At 51.2% G+C, this 18,140-nt stretch overlaps 9 protein-coding genes across 9 annotated transcripts; 4 read left to right on the top strand and 5 right to left on the bottom strand.

Annotated features, from left to right (window-relative positions):
• Positions 1–54: 54 nt before the first annotated feature.
• On the bottom strand, positions 55–2,794 carry N7482_006635 (5'-methylthioadenosine/S-adenosylhomocysteine nucleosidase family protein; the record flags this gene model as incomplete). Its single annotated transcript, XM_056688760.1, has 3 exons — positions 55–1,999; positions 2,064–2,524; positions 2,579–2,794. The coding sequence occupies 3 exons, from the start codon at positions 2,792–2,794 to the stop codon at positions 55–57; spliced, it is 2,622 nt and encodes an 873-aa protein (XP_056541189.1).
• A 1,772-nt stretch (positions 2,795–4,566) lies between these two features.
• N7482_006634 (uncharacterized protein) lies at positions 4,567–6,066 on the top strand (the record flags this gene model as incomplete). The annotated part of the gene is made up of 1 exon (XM_056688759.1): positions 4,567–6,066. The coding sequence occupies one exon, from the start codon at positions 4,567–4,569 to the stop codon at positions 6,064–6,066; it is 1,500 nt and encodes a 499-aa protein (XP_056541188.1).
• A 447-nt stretch (positions 6,067–6,513) lies between these two features.
• N7482_006633 (phosphotransferase family protein) lies at positions 6,514–7,734 on the top strand (the record flags this gene model as incomplete). Its single annotated transcript, XM_056688758.1, has 1 exon — positions 6,514–7,734. One exon carries the CDS (start codon positions 6,514–6,516, stop codon positions 7,732–7,734), a length of 1,221 nt encoding a protein of 406 aa, XP_056541187.1.
• Positions 7,735–8,162: 428 nt separating this feature from the next.
• N7482_006632 (GNAT family N-acetyltransferase) lies at positions 8,163–8,783 on the top strand (the record flags this gene model as incomplete). The annotated part of the gene is made up of 1 exon (XM_056688757.1): positions 8,163–8,783. One exon carries the CDS (start codon positions 8,163–8,165, stop codon positions 8,781–8,783), a length of 621 nt encoding a protein of 206 aa, XP_056541186.1.
• A 254-nt stretch (positions 8,784–9,037) lies between these two features.
• Positions 9,038–10,657, bottom strand: pex12 (ubiquitin-protein ligase peroxin 12; the record flags this gene model as incomplete). The annotated part of the gene is made up of 2 exons (XM_056688756.1): positions 9,038–10,461; positions 10,600–10,657. The coding sequence occupies 2 exons, from the start codon at positions 10,655–10,657 to the stop codon at positions 9,038–9,040; spliced, it is 1,482 nt and encodes a 493-aa protein (XP_056541185.1).
• A 274-nt stretch (positions 10,658–10,931) lies between these two features.
• On the bottom strand, positions 10,932–12,989 carry N7482_006630 (RsfS/YbeB/iojap family protein; the record flags this gene model as incomplete). The annotated part of the gene is made up of 1 exon (XM_056688755.1): positions 10,932–12,989. One exon carries the CDS (start codon positions 12,987–12,989, stop codon positions 10,932–10,934), a length of 2,058 nt encoding a protein of 685 aa, XP_056541184.1.
• Positions 12,990–13,201: 212 nt separating this feature from the next.
• Positions 13,202–14,959, top strand: N7482_006629 (ribosome-binding protein NMD3; the record flags this gene model as incomplete). The annotated part of the gene is made up of 4 exons (XM_056688754.1): positions 13,202–13,269; positions 13,325–13,563; positions 13,632–13,975; positions 14,036–14,959. 4 exons carry the CDS (start codon positions 13,202–13,204, stop codon positions 14,957–14,959), a joined length of 1,575 nt encoding a protein of 524 aa, XP_056541183.1.
• A 244-nt stretch (positions 14,960–15,203) lies between these two features.
• N7482_006628 (RNA-binding ATPase activator ESF2) lies at positions 15,204–16,318 on the bottom strand (the record flags this gene model as incomplete). The annotated part of the gene is made up of 2 exons (XM_056688753.1): positions 15,204–15,795; positions 15,855–16,318. The coding sequence occupies 2 exons, from the start codon at positions 16,316–16,318 to the stop codon at positions 15,204–15,206; spliced, it is 1,056 nt and encodes a 351-aa protein (XP_056541182.1).
• A 477-nt stretch (positions 16,319–16,795) lies between these two features.
• Positions 16,796–18,100, bottom strand: N7482_006627 (coenzyme A transporter; the record flags this gene model as incomplete). The annotated part of the gene is made up of 3 exons (XM_056688752.1): positions 16,796–17,117; positions 17,192–17,760; positions 17,822–18,100. The coding sequence occupies 3 exons, from the start codon at positions 18,098–18,100 to the stop codon at positions 16,796–16,798; spliced, it is 1,170 nt and encodes a 389-aa protein (XP_056541181.1).
• Between the last annotated feature and the right edge of the window lie 40 nt (positions 18,101–18,140).

The raw sequence follows: 18,140 nt of genomic DNA, 5'->3' as shown, positions 1-18,140 counted from the left end.
ATTATATCAAGCGTCATTATGTGCATAGACGTGAGCTAAGGTGTTTTGACTGCATCAGAACGTCCACTCATCTAGTAAAGCTTTCATACACGCAGCACCTGTTGCTGCAGCATACGGTTGCCATATTTTATTTTTATGGCTGTCAGCATAATCACACACCCCCTTGACCACCAGGCAGGGTAGACTATCCCAGACTCCTACACCCTCCATTTCAAAAGCTATCACATTCTCTTGCATAGCGATGAGATCTCTATCTTGTCCAGATTTCATGACTGTATCCCCAGATGCGATAAGACCAAGATGAATAGTAGAAGGAGGCGCATGTCCTTGAGCAAGTGCAGTCTGAAGCCTCTTGCGCTGAACAAGTTTATCCTTGGGGCATTTCAATTCATGACACGATAGGTCAAAGACTTCATCACAGACTGTGCTATTGCTGGAATGGGCACAGCTGATGCAAGCGACGGGGTCATGATGTTTATGTCGACAGGTAGACTGAAAGAGCTCATCTTGCTCTACTCCTGGATATCTGGCGGTGTCATTGCCGAGGGTCTGATTGATGGCTTGCAGATATTTCTCCACATTGCTATCAACGCGCTCCCGTACCATCTTTGCCTTGATTTTCGAAAGAAAACCTCGTATCGCCACGTTAGGTCGACCAATTTCATCGGCAACAGATGTCTTGCGAAGAAATGCCCCCGGCACTCTTCTGCCAAAGTCATGCTGGACAATCCCGTCACTGACCACTATATCCCCGAGTAAAATCTCTGCGCGGCCTTTTTTATACGGAACGCCGCCACAGATTCCGACCACCAGGCCAAGTTTGATGTTCGGATAGGTTGCTCGTACGGATGAGGCAGCTTGGGATGCAACGCTCTTCCCCATGCCCGGAAGGTGTATCAGAACGGCAAGGTGGCGACCTATTCGACCGAGGGTGTATGTGTTTGAGTCTCCTGGCGCGTTTTGATACAGGGTAGAGTCTTGGAAAATACCATCAAAAAGAACGCTAACTGCGTCGACTTCTAGTGGCAAGGCACAGAATATTGCAATCGTAAAATTTGCCGGAAGAGGAGAATCTGAGGTAGGGGTAGTCTTCTCTGAGATGTCTTGGAAAGAAATTGTCTCGGTTATGTTCGTCGTGGGAAGACTCTGTATATCCCAGTCATCTCGGTAGGCGTCGGATAGCCTTTTCAATGGGACAACAATTTTCTCATAGAGAGCATTCTGTCGGGCTCTGATTTCGTCTACCTCTCTAGACTGCTGTATTGAGTAACCACTGAACAGCTCGGGATTGAGACAGTTATTAACAGCCTCTTCATACAGAGAATGTACGGTGTGTTTCAAATTGCATCTGTGGGCTGTTGTCCACGCCCATGTATAGTAATCATTGATGGCGGTTTCACTCAAGGGGTGAGGACACTCCTCATATGTCAAGGGCTGCTTGACGGCAATTTCGATGAGAAGGATCCCTAGTGCAAGAATATGTGGATATTGGTGCATGAGATCACTGGCATAATAAGAGTCCCTAGACTTCACAATCGCTCGAACCAACTTTGTCGTCAGGTATGGATGTGGTTTACCCTGATCTGTCAGGCCAGTTCCTTCATTCAATAATTGAATGCTCTCGTGGGTCCAGGGTGTAATCATCCATGGTGAATTGTAATATTGCCAGACGGACTTGGCAATAGTATAGGCTAGATGAGACTTGCCCTTCTTGGAGATATGGGGAATCTTCTCAAGCCATTGCCCTAGTGAAAGACCTTCATGAGGGCAAATACCGCGGCAGGGGTTGGGATTAGGGGGTTCAATAACCTTGAGTACGTTTGACTGGACATATAATTGAACAGGATTCCCAAGCCGATCGTTGATCAATTTGCAAAATTCTCCCAGCTCTAGTCGTCTCATTCTTTGTGTCACTCCAGAACGATTTTGGTTCGGCGATGAAGGCTCGCGGGGTGAGATGGCGAACCCTGCTTTCTTCCGCTTCTCAATATCAGTCCGCCTGCGAACTCGGCCCTGAGGTTTAGCTGTATTCGTTGGCTTCGTCAGAAGCTGGTCTGCCTCACCTTGGAACTATCACAACCGACTCCTTCCACTGTACAAACGCTTGGGAATGTATCGGAGGAGAATAGTTGGCCTTAAAGACGAGTTCGAATGAAACATCTTCATTCCCGTTTTGGCTGTCGGTGCCTAGTCGCAGCCGTGTCCATTCCAGGTGACCTGTGCGGCACTGACACGTAACATAGATCTGTAATTGCGTGTAAAGCGTTTCATTTAAATGTCCTGGATATCCAATATCGCCGTCATCCTGGTATCCCTCCTCCATATACAACGGCTCCGTTTCATCCACCGTGAAGCAATCCCGAATCAGGCGTAGAAGGGTGTGATATTCTGGGCTTTGTTGGACAAAATATACCAGGTTTTCCTGTGTCTCTTTGATGACGGTCTCTCTGACTTTGCTTGTGGAATCCTTATAAGTACGAATTCTCTTCAGAGCTCGATATCGCTCTGCTTCGTTCTGCGACCTCTGCGAGGTGTGTCAGTGACGGCTGGCTGATTGCATATATATAATGATACCCACTGAACACGCTCGGTTGACAATCTCAAATATCTTCAATAGCTTTTGTCGCGGGGTTGTTGTTTCACTGATCGATTCTACCTGTTGGGATAGAACGAACAGCTCGCATCCTAGAGTACCGTAAACCTTATTACGAGTTTGCTTCCCTATGAGGATGGCCTGGTTGCTGATCCATGGTAGAACCTGACAGCCCAAGTCCAGGGAATCCTCGTCATCCATGAGGCACAATAAAGATGAATTTGCGCGAGATTTGATTGAAGTTCAAGAAAGGCAAGAGTGGTGTCAGCTCGTGCGGGGTAATTTAGTGCCCTACATCACTTTCTGACCTAATCCTCATTTATTGAGAGAAAACCACCCAACCTGTGTGTTTCAGTTCGACGTTATATTTGAAGCTATGGCAGACCAACTTGCCATATACGATGCTACACTGGCCTGTCATCGGGTATTTCGAGACTTGGGTGCTGTGTCTATCTTGGATGAATGGGCAGAGAACTGCCTCGCTGACCTGAACTTGTGGGCCAAGGGGGCCGGTGCTTTGAAGGTAGGAAAGGCATCCCTCGATGCTCGACTATCCTCGAACCTGGACGCGAAGACATTTGTTGCCAACCTTTTGAGAATGCTGCAGGGGTTTGTGGAAAAGTGCATTGGAATAGGTATTATCGAGAGATCACTGTCGAGGGAAACAACCACGACTGACTTCTTCATCAGGAAGCAAGGTGCAAAATCATACATCTGGAACTTCTGAACTATCCCAGGCTATCCAGGATGTTGATGATATTTTAAGCCAACTCAGCAGAATCACAATTTCGATTCGCAGAGCCGGTACAAATTCTCGCATCCAAAAGGCGGATGCTTCCTATGACCCTGAGCATTCCCAGATTGAAGCTTTATCGCAACACCTCCAGCTTTTATTGCTAGTCAAGCCTAGTAAGAATGGCACTCTGCAGGCAAGGGCGTCTTCACAGGGCATAGTATTACATTCATGTATAGATGATGCTACTGTGATCGATTCACAATCTTTGACTGCTATTCAGCAACGACTCATTGAAGCAAATTTGAAACGGAGAAATCGATTTTTGTATGCCCAGCGCCATGCGATGAAATTGTCTGAGATAGATCAGGTCCCCTCAACATCGATACCGGCACCCCAAAAATCACCCCCGCCACCCGTTCTCAACGCTTTCAATGAAGCTACAGAAGAGCATGAGGTACCAAAAGTGTATAGTACAACTACCGCAACCGAAGTACAGGATCCGATTGCGTTACCAACGCAAGTCAGTGCTCAGCCGGCAACGACAGTCATCTCTGCAATCAGCTCTCGTGTGACATATCCAAGGCCTCCTCCACTCAGAAGCGATCAGAATGTATTTCAGTGCCCTTGTTGTTGTCAAACATTGCCAACTTCTATGAGCAGAGGAAGTCAATGGAAGTATGCATTGATGATACCTTGGGCTTTTTTATCATGACTAATCATATAGCAATTTAGGAAACATCTCTCCAAAGATATTCTTCCCTATGCATGTATTCTAGAGGATTGCCCTAACCCCGAAAGGCTTTACCACACCAAGAATCTATGGTTGTCACATATGTTCACGGATCATGGAGGTATATCTAACTGGGCGTGTCTCGCCTGCAATGACTGGAGTACCCGTCCAGTATTTTTCGAGAAATCAGCATTCATCGAACATCTAGAGGAAAGACATTCGAGAGGTATTAAACCCCAGCAAATCCCTATGTTGGTCTCTGCATGGCAACGGGAAATGTCGGTGTCAATCCACTCTTGCCCTCTATGTGGCTTTGAAGATCAAGATTCAGACGCCGTCTTGAACCATACTGCTGAGCATCTTCATTCATTCTCCCTCAGGTCCCTGCCATGGGCACCGGGCGAGGATGAATCCGGTAGTGATTTGTACGGTGGCTATTATGAAGAGCATCCTTATTTCAATACAGGAAGATCGGTCGATACAGAAAGTGAGCGATCAAGAACTACGATGTCATCTGAGCAGAGGGATCCAGAAGAGTTACCTGCCATGAGCTCTGGTGGAAAGTCAACGGAAGAGAATCGGCTGACAGAAGAGAAAATACGGGATATGTTAAAGGATCCGAATTCCGAAAAAGATATGCTGGATGCCTTCTTGAATGGCATTGAAGCCCAGGAGTCCTTCCCAGAGACATCCCCACTTGCCAGCGTCCGAAATAGCAAGATTGGTACAATCATTGACAGCCAGGACAAGCTGACAGAGGCAGAGGAGATGTACCAACCAGCACTGGCAGGCAAGGAGAAGGCCCTTGACCCAGATCATACTCCCGAAACTCTGAACAACCTTGGAAATCTCTATAGAGATCAAAGGAGGTTGAAAGTGGCAGAGGAGATGTATCAGCGAGCACTGGCAGGCTATAAGGAGGCCCTTGGTCCAGATCATATCTGTACTCTCGAAACTATGAACAACCTTGGTCTTCTCTACTCTGAACAGCCCAAGCTGAAAGAGGCAGAGGAGATATTCCAGCGCACACTAGCAGGCAAGGTGAAGAGTCTTGGTCCAGATCATATGTCCACTCTCAAAACGGTCAACAATCTTGGAAATCTCTATAGAGATCAAGGGAGGTTGCAAGAGGCAGAGGAGATGTATCAGCGAGCACTAGCGGGCTATGAGAAGGCCCCTGGTCCAGATCATACGTCTACTCTCAAAATAGTCAACTACCTTGGTCTTCTCTACTCTGATCAGGGCAGACTAAAAGAGGCAGAGGAGATGTACCAGCGAGCACTAGCGGGCTATATAATGGCCCTTGGTCTTGATCATACGTCTACTCTCAAAACGGTCAACAACCTTGGTCTTCTCTACTCTGATCAGGGTAAGCTAAAAGAGGCAGAGGAGATGTTCCAGCGAGCACTAGCGGGCTACGAGAAGGCCCTTGGTCTAGATGATATCTCTACTCTCGAAACGGTCCACAACCTTGGTCTTCTCTACTCTGATCAGGGTAAGCTAAAAGAGGCAGAGGAGATGTTCCAGCGAGCACTAGCGGGCTACGAGAAGGCCCTTGGTCTAGAGGATATCTCTACTCTCGAAACTCTGAACAACCTTGGAAATCTCTATAGAGATCAAGGGAGGTTGAAAGTGGCAGAGGCGATGTATCAGCGAGCACTAGCGGGCTATAAGGAGGCCCTTGGTCCTGATCATATCTCTACTCTCGAAACTATGAACAACCTTGGTCTTCTCTACTCTGATCAGGGCAAGCTAAAAGAGGCAGAGGCGATGTTCCAGCGCGCACTTATGGGCAAGGAGAAGGTTCTTGGTCTAGATCATTCGTCTACTCTCATAACGGTCTACAATCTTGGAAATCTCTATAGAGATCAAGGGAAGTTGAAAGGGGCAGAGGAGATGTATCAGCGAGCACTAGCGGGCTATAAGGAGGCCCTTGGTCCTGATCACCAAACAACCCAAGGTGTTCTGGAGCAGCTCAATATGCTAAACATCACAGATAGAAACTAGTGCTTGACAAGATATCTACTTTCATTACCATATCTTTTGAAGGCTGCACCCTGTTCGTACATGGGTCATTTTACCACTCTCAACCCAAAAAATGCTTCTCTTTTGACAACGGAGAAAACACCTAACGAAAATAAGGACAAAAAATTCCATGTCATGCAACTAATACGACGGGTCCATCGCGACCCACGACAGTCTCCCGACACAGACCCTTAGGACAATGGGTTCACTCTAGAGAGGGTCTAGCGCTGTAATTCTGCCGTAGTTCCTTAGCCCAGACGCTATTATTCTTAGCCAAGAAGAAAGAACGACCACACATATTTCGACATTACTCCTTGACCCTGGGCAGCCAACCAAACTTATATCTTCCGCTTGGGACACCTCGTCATCTTTGTTTTCAAAATTCGTTTCCCATTTTCTCTTCCCTCAAAGGCTTTTTAAATCCTCAAAATGGGCACCCTTGATAGTTATCTGCCTCCTGCCTTGAGCGCGGAGACTATCACCTCGTTGATCCTATCCTTGGATCTGCCTGCGCCAAGCTCCATCGAGCCGCTGCAGGTTAAAGCCACCTTTCATTCCATCTATCTCATCCATTTCGCTTCAGCACAAGGCATCCCAGTACGAGAAAACAAGGATGGTACCGTTGCGCTCGTGCTGCGCATCTCTGGACGGCAGCTACCTGGCATCAAGACACGCAATGAGGTGGGCGTCATGACCTGGATCCGCAAGCATACCTCCATTGCCGTACCGGCCATCATCCGGTACGATGCGACGGAAAATAATGTGATCGGACATGAGTTCACACTACTCGACAAATCGTCTGGCATCAGCGTCGATCAGATCTATGCAACGCTATCCAATGAGGTCAAGACGCAGGTGGTCCACCAACTGACGGATTATCTGATTGAGCTGCATGCGCAGCCCTGGCGTGAGGGGTACGTGGGAGGACTGACCCTGACACCGACGGGCGAGATTACCTCTGGACCACCTATCGACGAAAACTTTTGGCAGACGCCGGACCTGGACAAGTACTGGTCTGCCTCCGCCGGAGTCACAAGTACGGAGACGCTCGACAGTCTCAATCCCATCCCAGCCGAGGGGTTCTCGAGCTACACCGCCTATACGAACGGCTGCCTCGAGCGGTATGTCCACGCGATCGAGATCCATCCCTCTCTGGAGCCCTACCGCGACTTGATCCCCCGGATCCGCGAGTTCATGGCGCAACTGCGGCGGCCGGAAAACCAGACCGAGCTCAACCGCGTCGCCTACATCATGGCACACAAAGACATGCGTTTTGCCAACATCATGTGCGACCCGGACCAGCCAGGGTGTCCTATCACCGCGGTCCTCGACTGGGAGTTTAGCGGGGTGGTTCCTGGCCCGAGGTGGAATCCCCCGCGAGCGTTCCTGTGGAACATGAAATGGGACCCTGACGATAAGGCAGAGCAGACCCGCATGGAGCAACTATTTGAGCAAACCTGCCGCGAAAAGGGGGCCGAGCATATTTTGGAGCAGACTCAGCTGAATGCGAAGCAGGAGATGATGCAGACGGCGGTCAATCACATTCGAGCGGTTGTCGAGGTGTGCCCACGAGGCCAGGCGCAGGACCGCGTGGCCCACTGGCGCGCGGTGGCGGAAGCCGCCATGGAGGGATTTCAGGCGTGTATATGAGGAGAAATACTGTATATATTAATGCATAAATAGAAGTATCGCAAACCGGATTAAGCCTTAGTTAGCGCCCCGATCTTTCCTAGTCGGAAAGGTTCTCGCAGCGCATGACAGTACCTGGTATTGACCCAATCACATATGATCGACTTTCCAGCCACTCATTTTAGGGTAGATCAAATGAGACCCTGAGGGAATGATCTTTCTTCACGGATGCCCGACGAAGGCGCACTTCTGAATGCCAGATACTAACGCGCCGCTAAAACAACTAGCTCTCTAAGGCCGCGTCAGCTATCCCCTTTACCCCACCGTTTGAATTAGGTCTGCCTTCTGTATGACATTTTATTTCCTCCCGTGTTGTGCAGGGTATAAATGTGTTGATTATTGCATCCCGGTCCACCTCGTCTATCAAAAGAAGCAAAGATCAACCAAACATGGGGTCCGATTCAACAATCTACCGAGTCGTCGGGAAACCTGGGGAACCGCACTTTCAACTCCAGTCCAAATCCATCCCCGAGCTGACGCTTCGCGTTCCTACCGACATCGACATTGCTACCGTGATTGATATCCTTGAAAACAAAGCCAATTCAGAGTTCGACAAATCTATCTCAGATGCCACCGCCGAAGAACTTCAATTAATTGCCCAGCGGTGGACGATAGTCAATAAGCCGTTGACTCACGTGAACTTCCTACTTCGGCACAAGGAGCAACCGCTGGGTATCGCAGGGCTAGGTTGGATTGGCCCTGCCAATAGCAATGATGCTAGTCATCAAGCAGAAAGAGCTGGGGCAGCGGGGGTAATGCTTCAACCTTTATGGAGAGGGAAGGGATATGCCTATGAAGCTCTGCGCGTGGTATTTGAGTATGGAATCCGCGAGTTAGGTCTGGTGGAAATTCATGTGGGGAGTCACTCGGGAAATCTTCCGATGAAGAGTTTGATGGAGAAGAAGTTTGGGCTACAGCCGGAGGTAAAGGCGGAAGAATTAGTGGATCAGTTTGGAAATGATCTCTTATGGATTGTGAAAAGAGAAGAGTGGCTTTCGACCAACGACTAAGCCAATCTAGGTCGTATGTTATTGTGTTCGGCCCGTGCTCTAGTTAGACTATTTCAAAGTTAATTAGCTATTAGAAATCTCCCCGTATAGGAGATTTTATATAAAAGGAAAACATTGTACAGGAATTCAGCTAGCGTGTCGCGTTTTATTGAGCCGGCTTACTCATTGAGCAATGGCGGCGAGGGGATGAGCACTAGAACGGAAGAAGACAGCCAGAAGTTGCCGGACATTGTCCGGTATATATACATCAACGATCAAATCAACACTCTCCGTAGGCCGTCTGTTCCACCGAGAACTCTTCTCCCTGTGACTGGGCATCTACCCTTCCCACTCTCCCACTGCCCACCGCGCTTGCGGGAGCCCTTCGCTTCGGCATCATGGCCATCCGAGGACTGCTTCACAGCCTCGTCATCACCAGTTATCTCCTCCTCCCAAGGCGCACCTGCGCCTTCCCCATTGATGAAATCCAGCTGGCGCTGGTGCTCGCCATTGAGCCAGTGGAAGATGCACACGTAGCAGAACACATATCCGGTCTGACAGGCGGTCGGGTTAACAAGCGTGTTCAAGCAGACGGGGCAGGTGTTTGCGCTGGAGATATCGGCCGGCGGTAGTGGCACTGTGAAAATGGGAAGATAGGAGGTTGCGGAGATAGGTGGTTGGTGCCGGCGAGGTGCTTTCAGTGCAGACTTTAATTCTCCAGAAGCCTTCTTTTCCTGCTCTGTTTGCTTCTTCTCATTCTCTTCCTGTCCAGACTTCCGTCGCTCAGCTGGATTCGTCAAGCCCGAAATGACGGGAGCGGGCAAGTCCAGAACCTCAGTCGCCTTGCGAGCCAATTGGCGCGAGAAATCGCTCGCATGCCACCACTCCAGGAACTTCAAAGCAAAAATCGATGCGGGGAGGAAGTAGCGCAGAGAAGTGAGAAGTTGTGGGTAGATATTTTGTGGGCTCAGAAGACCCATCAGGCCCGACCCAGGTCGCTGAGATCGGCTTCCACCAGGCGCAGGCTTTGGTTCTAGCACGGCGGCAATAGCACGGTGATCAGCGGCTCCAAGGCGGCGAATTCGCGTACCAATGAGCCAAAGGAACGGAGAGGAGTATTTGGTATTATCGAAAAGGTAGGCGAGATTGAACGCCAAGACAGAGAAATAGTACGCCGCGTTCACGGACGGATATACATTGCGCAAGAACCATTTATAGTAATGGAAGATGCGCTGGCGGATCGTCGGGCTATGCGAGAGGTCGTCGCTGGGATTATATCGCGGCCCGCCGCCCATCACCAAAGACGCCTGCGGCGCGGCATAGATGTCGTATCCTTCGTCTAGCTTGCGCTTCAAGTAGGGAATACCGACCATGACGAGCAGGTTCTTCCACACGTCTGTTGAGTGCAACTTGAGGGCGTCGCGCACGGGGCCAGCGGCGCCAACCTGGGCGCGTGGAACCTCGCCATTCTTCGTGCGGAGGACGCGCTCGCGCTTGAGAGAGTAAAAGTTCTCTGTGAAAGAGCCGCCGAATGTGCGGAGGTAATAGCGCTCGACGACTAGGGAGAGGAGAGCGTAGACCTCGTCATAGGAGTTGAGGATCCGGAGGAGGTACCGCGGGTGGCGGTGCGTCGCGACTGCGAGGAGGTAGCGGAGGGATGGTGGGAGGAGATCGGAGAGTTGCTGTTCAGCGAGGAGTTCTAGTTATCAGGGATTCCCAGGTTAGCGATTTTCCACAATTCTCCTGACTCCGCATGAGACTGGCAGTTCCCCAGATTCGGGTGGTACTGGAACTCCATTCCCCCGCAAGCGCAAGAGGATGGGGCATCGGGACTCACCGAAGAGCGACGGCTTGTGCTCATCAAATTCTTGTTGAAGACTAGGTAGGTACTCCATGATTTGGAGCACCAGTCATCCTCAGACGGGCGCGGATGGATGGTTGTCAGAGCACGCGGTCGGTCGAGGAGGGAAGTGGCCGTCGCCGGTTCCAGGCGATCGGCGTCAGCCGAGGCCCAACTTGCACGGGCCGCAGTTGACTCCGACTCATTTACAATTTACGAGGCTCGGGAGTGGTGGTCATGACCGTCCTACACAGAATGTACTCGGCGAAGGAGAATATTTTCAGTATTGGTACAATTATATGCTAGGCTATAATACAAGATCCCTTGCTTCAAAAGCTGGGCTGTACAAGCGCCTTCTGGCATCGTCTCCAAAGGTCCAGGAAGTAGCTGGGAGACCCATCATCGACCCGGTTCTGGATATTCGGGTCTGCCACCAGCAGGCAATGCATGATAGAAGTCACAATAGGACCCTTCAGCTCAACGGCGGTAGACTCTCGATCCATCATGGGTACCCATGTCGATAGACAGTCTCGCGCGCGACCCTCTTCGCCGAGGTCTGCGTGCAGCTGGAACAGTTGCCGGTAGTCCTCTTGCGTGCGGCAAGCACCTTTCAGGGGTAACTGGCGCCAGATACGCCAGAAACCATCATAATCCTCGCATCGAAACTGGGTCAACATCAGCTGTCGTGCCTCTTCCACGTCGAATGGAACCTCCGCGGCCGAAACAATCTTCGATAGCCGGTTCAGCATGAGCCGCTGAGCCTTGGTCCACTCTTTACCACTCGTAGCCTGGTCTAGCGGCTCCTGATCTTCTGAAGGCACTGTGGGCGGTTTCGTAGGAGTGTCGACTACTCGGTAGAGCATGTTGAAAATTTTGAAGTTAAAAATCGGCACGCCACGCAAGCTGAGACGATCAAGGACCTGCAAGGCAAGCTCAATATCCTCCTGCGGGAGGTAGTTTACAGGCTGATCGTTCGGGTCCTGAGCTGACCGCGGCGCCAACAGTGCACCAACCGCATCGAATGCGAGGTCGTCTTCCAGCTCATACCCATCCTGAAGAAGTTCGCTGAAGGCCTTGAACAAAGCATCCTTGCTATATGCTGGATGTTGCCGAGAGACTGCAATAGAGTACAGCTTCATGCGAAGAACTGCGATATCTCGAGCGGACATGTCAGCTGTAAGGCTGGCATAGAGGAGCTGCAGGAAAACAGTAGACTTGTAGTCGTCAGGACCAGTTCCGAGCTCAGCTCTGGCATTTTCGTGAGGAAGCGAGACCAGCATGCGAAGCAAGGAATCCGTGCTCATTTCGAGCCCAGGAGCTTCCGCTGTGGCGGAGGTCGCAGCCAAAGCAGCATCCAGACTCAATGTTTCGTGTTCAGTGCCGGGGCTCACAGTGCGGCGAGCGGTATGCATGCTCCTCCTCTGACCATTGGAATTACCGATGCCTCCAAAAGATGGGCGGTTGCTTGTTGAATACTCTTTGCTGGGCTCTGCTTCGGACTCGTCCCGCAGCCGGTTTCGCTCAGCCCGCTCCAAAGTCTTTTGCCACAAACCGTCCAGATCAAGATCAGCCCTTTTCTCCTCCGTGAAAATCTGGACCACCACGTTCGTGCCAGTTTCCAGTTGCCCGAAGCCTTCAAATCCAGCATCCTTGAGATCTGTCTTCGCCGCGTTTCTGTCCACCACGCCTGCATTCACGCAAATCCAGCCTGTGGTAATTCCGTCGTCCTTCTCATCGACGGTGGTGCCAGCGTGGCTCGCCGCACGCGCCCGCTTGGCCTTGCGACGGAGTTTGATCTTCAACTCATTGCGTCCCAGCAGTCCATCGGCATATGGGGAAAGCTTATACTTGCTTCTCAACCACCGGCAAAGACGGTCAGCTGAAACATTCAAATGCTTCACGCTGCGCGCTGTTCCGACAATCATGATCACATTGGCACCCAATGCCGCAGGAATATCAAGGCCTCGTAAGTCGAAGAGCTTCAGTTGATCCAAGCCAAGGTCCTTGTACGTGTAGTCGAGAAGGACGGGGAGTATTTCGGGGGAATTTTCGGGGATCTCTGGAATATGATCACCTGGTACAGGGCGCTCCTCGGTAGCTTGCTGTTCTTCCTGCAAGTACCAGGGGGCGTGCGATGTAGCCGGCGTGCTTGTTTCTGACTTCACAGAGTCTTCTTCCGCCGGCGACGTATTGATCGCTGGGATACTCGAGACAGGGGGTGGATCAGAGCGCAACGATCCTACTGCGGAGAAAGCCCTGGAATTGAAGCTGGGACGTAGGACGTAGGTATATCGGGGCATCGGCACGCCTGTAACAGCAAGGAAGGATCGAAGAACCTCATGGTGACATGAAGGGCATGCAGCCCTTCGTAAAAGAGCCCTGCTCATTGTGGCGCGATTATGTTAAAGCTGCTGAGCACACGACTGCCGCTTGGCGTCGGAGAAATCGCTGGGCGGCCACTATCGCTCAGTGCAAATGGAGCAAACAGCTGAGTCATGCACAAAAAAAGATTCCTATCGAGGCGGGGCAAAAGTTACAAATCGATCTTTTTGAGATTCCCCTCTCTTTCCAGATTATTGATCGGTGTCCTGACTCCAAGATGTCGATGGATCTGGATGCCCCCGTCCCTATGTCGGGGCTGCAAGAGCAGCCTATCATCTCGGCGACGTGAGTCTCTAGCGAGAATTCTTTTGCTGCGGAAGATTTGACTGACTTTCTATAGTATTCTTTGCTGCAACTGTGGTGCTCCTATCGATGGAACCCTCTCTGCCGGTGCACTTTGCCAGGAATGTCTCCGGAATTCAGTAGATGTTACTGGAGGCATTCAACGCGAGGCCACCCTCCACTGCTGCCGAGACTGCGAGCGTTGGTTGCAGCCACCGAACAGCTGGGTTGTCGCAACCCCAGAGTCGAAGGAGCTGTTGGCTGTCTGTCTGCGCCGTCTCCGTGGCCTATCCAAGGGTATCTTATCTTCTACCTAATTCTCAGCTTCTATAGTTATTTATCCATCGCTAATCACTTCTATCTAGTGCGCGTGATTGATGCCAAGTTCCTCTGGACCGAGCCCCATTCTCGCCGCATCAAGGTCAGGATCTCGATCCAAGAGGAGGCTTTCCAGGGCACCATCGTTCAGCAGACATTCGAGGTGGAATATGTGGTTGCATCTCAGCAGTGCGATGACTGCAAAAAGAGTTATACCCACAATACCTGGAGAGCATCGGTTCAAGTTCGGCAGAAGGTGCCACACAAGCGGACGTTCCTGTACCTGGAGCAGTTGATTCTGAAGAATGGCGCCCACAAGGATACAGTCAACATCAAGGAGGCAAAGGATGGATTGGACTTTTACTTCGCGCAACGAAACCACGCTGAGAAGGTGAGCTCTTTTCGATCGGGTTTTTTTCCTACTGAATACGGGTTCACTAACAATATATAGATGGTGGACTTCCTACAGTCTACGATTCCCTGCAAGATGAAAAAGTCCCAGGAGCTGATTTCCATGGATATTCACACCTCAACCAAGTCTTACAAGTTCTCCTACTCTGTCGAGTTGATTCCCATCTGCAAGGATGATTTGGTTGCACTTCCCCTCAAGCTTGCTCGTCAGTTGGGCAACATCTCACCCTTGACCATCTGCCACCGTGTCGGGACTTGCTTGAACATTCTCGACGTCACCACTCTTCAGACGGCCGAGGTTGCCAGTGGAACCTACTGGCGCTCGCCATTCAGAAACTTGGCCGACGTTACGGAGCTGAAGGAGTTCATCATCATGGATATTGAGCCCCTTGGCCACTCGAGCGGCCGGTACCGTCTCGCCGAAGCCACCGTTGCACGGGCCTCTGATCTAGGAAGCAACGACACCACGTACTATACGAGAACTCACCTCGGCGGTATCCTGCACGTCGGTGACTCCGTGCTTGGCTACCATTTGACCGGCACCATCTTCAACGACGACAACTTTGAAGCCATCGAAGCAAGCAGTCAGTACGGCTCGACAATCCCGGACGTCGTCCTCGTTAAGAAGAGCTATGCTCGCAAGAAGAAGCCCAAGAACCGTGCCTGGCGCCTCAAGCGCATGGCTCGCGAGCACGAGGAGGAAGCTCTTGCTGCTGGCGGCCAGCAGAATCGCCGCCAGGAGCAGGAGCAGGACCGCCTCGAGCAGGACTTCGAGATGTTCTTGCGTGATGTCGAGGAAGATCAGGAGCTGCGGCATACTCTGGACCTGTACAAAGCCCGCGCTAAGCCCCAACAAGAGCATGAGATGGATGAGGACAGTGAGAGCGGTGAGGATGAGGTGCCGAAGATCAACATGGACGAGCTGCTTGATGACTTTGATGAGCTGAACATGGGCGACGAATGAGCTTTCTGCGAGTGATATCCTTCTGACGATCATGGCTGGCGTTCTTCATTTTTGGTCTCAGTGTTCTTTTATTTCACGGGTTGGGTGGTCCAGAAACAAAAGTTTTGCAAATAGATAGCATGGAAATGGATGCAAATATTCTCATCGTCACAAGAACAAAAATATGGATATCTGAAACCTAGTAAATCATAGGATGCCCCGAGTTGATAGCAGGGTTCGGAAACAATGTACATGGATCAAGACCTCAAAAGATCTTCCCAAGCACTCTCTTTGCATCATTCCCAATCGCCTTCTCGTCCTTCCCAGTAGCAGAAACAACATCATTTTGCACGAACCGCCTCCGTACAGGCGCAGACTTTCTCGGCGCAGCATCCGCAGCCTCGCCTTGCCCATCAGCCTCAGCCTTCCGCTTCCTCTTCTCCTCGTTCTTCCTTGCCATCCCATCCGCAACACGGCCCGCCTCCACACCGGCCAAGAAAGCCTTCTCCTCTTTGCGTGCGCGCATATCGGCAATCCGTTGTTTCGACTCTCTCTCGGATCTCTCCCTTTGCATGGTCTCCATCAAATCCGCCCATCGGAACCCACGCAGATATTTCATGTTCCAGATATCGTCATGATAAAAGCTGCCCTTTTTTCCACCAATGATGCGAGAATTAAGGGTCTCGGCTGTGATACGAGCCGTCTTCTTTGATTCGAATTCAATCCAGCCTTCGGAGTAGAGTTTGCGCTTGTTACTGCGCCGTGGGGTCGAGGAGTTGTTGGGGACTAGCGGCGACAAAAACAGCTTGGTAATGGGACCAAACCCACGTGTCTCCAGGAGATTCTTAAGCGCAAAGCTAAAATAAGAGGTCAGTCTCAGTCAAGCATCATAATCCCAGCACAGAAAGCAGCTCACGGTTTGAGGTATGGTGGAAGGGAAGACAAGTACACAACCCCAGTCTTGTCCTTTTTGGGCGCTTTGAGAGGCTTAGTGGATAGGAGTTTGCCAGATTTCGTCTTTTCTTTGGAGCTCGAATTTGGAGAGGACTTGGTCACTTCAAGGTATGCGCCTTCGTTTTCGGCTTCATCTTCATCTTCGTCCTCGTCCTCTTCTGAGGCGGCCTCTGGTTTCTTCACTTTTGATTGCTTGCGGGTCTTACCCTTGACCTCGGATCGTGACTCCTCCACCTCATCCTCATCTGCAGATTCATCTTTATCCGACTCTAGGCCAAAGAAGTCCTGTGTGTCGGTCCGTCGCTTCTTCATCGGCCGACCTTTGGTCCCCATCACATGCTCCTCAGAATCGTAGCCGCGAACACTGGCCTCGTCTTCATCGCTGCGCGCAATGTCCAGGAATTCGTTATGCTTTCTAGTCGTCATTATGCGGAGTGTGCGGAGGTGTAGTGGTGGAGGGGAATGAAAGAACCTCGTGGAGCGCAAGAAGATCGAGGTCTCCAACTTTTTTTTGCGGCAAATTATGTGGTCCGTGCGTCTCTCCGCTCCGACTCCCCGACTTTGCGTTGCGATCTACAGCTACTACAACAGTACAGAGTGCGCACCCATCAAAATCAAGAGATTTGTCGAAGAAACAGAATATATGTACGGTCCTGGGGTAGTTTATCCACATGAGCCACCCCGGGCTCCTTTAATGCTGACAAAATGAAGTCCAAATGTCCACACAACGCCAACGGTGGGAATCACAAAAATGATGCCATGACTACATCGCTGCCTCCGCAGCAAAAATCATGTGTTCTATCGCGCAAATGTATATAGTATATGTGGCGAAGAGAAAAGACGGTGTAAGGCGGAAAAGGAGGAAACTCAATCGAGCCGAAATAAGGGCAGCAAGCGATAAGTCTAGATTCCCAATGACCACTTCAATCGCTCATAGACAAAGAAGCTGGTCGCGGACATGGGTATGATCTTCATGTACCCGATCGTCAAGCCAACCCAGAAACCACGGATGCCTCGTTCAAGCAAAATCTTGCGGCCGGTCTCGATAATGCCGAGCCGTTGGCCGCCGCCCACAGCGCCGCTGACTTGCATCCGCCGCCGGATCACCTCGAGTGGGTATGAAAATGATTGTGAGACGAGGCCGGCAGTGGCGCCAGAGAAAAAAGCTCTGCTGCAGCTGTAAGCTGGGGCTGTCGTGAACCCTTCTTCGGTTTCGATTCTGAAGCTGGAATGGTCGTGTATTGTGCTAGAGCAGGGTGGCGGAGCCAGTCGCCTACTGTATCGTGTGTGAGGAAAGACATTCCCGCGTAGGGCAACATGCCGAGGATGGTGGGGCCAAAACCACGGTAGAAGTTGGCGATGCCAGAGCGTAGCCCGGCCTGTTTGACGGTCGAAGCGACAGTCTCAGCAGTAGCAACCGTGGCCGAGGCTGTTTTAGCTGTCGCTGGTGGCAAGGTGCGCTCATTGTAGATTTGCCGACAAATATCCGTCAGAGAGGAACGGGACGACTGTTTTGTTTCGAACGCTAGTCGTACTCGCACAAGTTCGAGGGGGTATGTGAAAAAGACGGAGGTAATGCCTGCCAGGCTGCCAGACACCAGGCGGCGGAACGAGGTCTCTTTGTCGTGGGACGGGATCACGGCTGCACGGATCTGCTCGTAGGCAAGGAACTTGATGGCGGCATAGGGGAAGATACGGAGAAGCGTGGCGGAGTGGCCTTTGTACAAGCCTCGTGCACCTTCGTGTCGCTTAATATCGCGAATTGCAGCCGCAAGACCGGCCCAACTGCCCGTGTATTTGGCAAATTGAGGATTTGAAGCTTGGAAGAGGATCTTAACGCGGTCCAGAGGTGCGACGACGGTTTTGGCCTATATGCCACCCCGATCAATATGTATTTCCCTCAAGCCATTTTTGATTGTGTGTACTTACCGCACAGCCCGCTAGTCCTCCGGCGAGACCGCTTCGTAGAACATAGTCTACACTCCTTTTCGTCACGGCCTCGCCACTCTTCTGTGTGTCTACACCAGCTTTCGGGGAAACCTGTGCACTGGCGCCGCCAGCAATGGGCCCAGGCGATGATCTGCTTTGAGCGATCCCACTCATCTGAGAGTCGGACTGCGGATTGGACTCCGGGCTTGGGTGAAAACCGTGGCGTGGCGTGCGAACGACAGAATCAAACTGCGCATGGTCTGGAAACCCAGTCGACATGGGAAGGAAGTCGTGGAAGGTGAAGGGCGATCTTGTGCAG

This window comes from Penicillium canariense (assembly GCF_028826845.1).
Source record: "Penicillium canariense strain IBT 26290 chromosome Unknown utg000004l_segment0_segment0, whole genome shotgun sequence".
Classification (NCBI taxonomy): Eukaryota; Fungi; Ascomycota; class Eurotiomycetes; order Eurotiales; family Aspergillaceae; genus Penicillium; species Penicillium canariense.
This window is presented reverse-complemented; position numbering and strand designations above follow the sequence as displayed.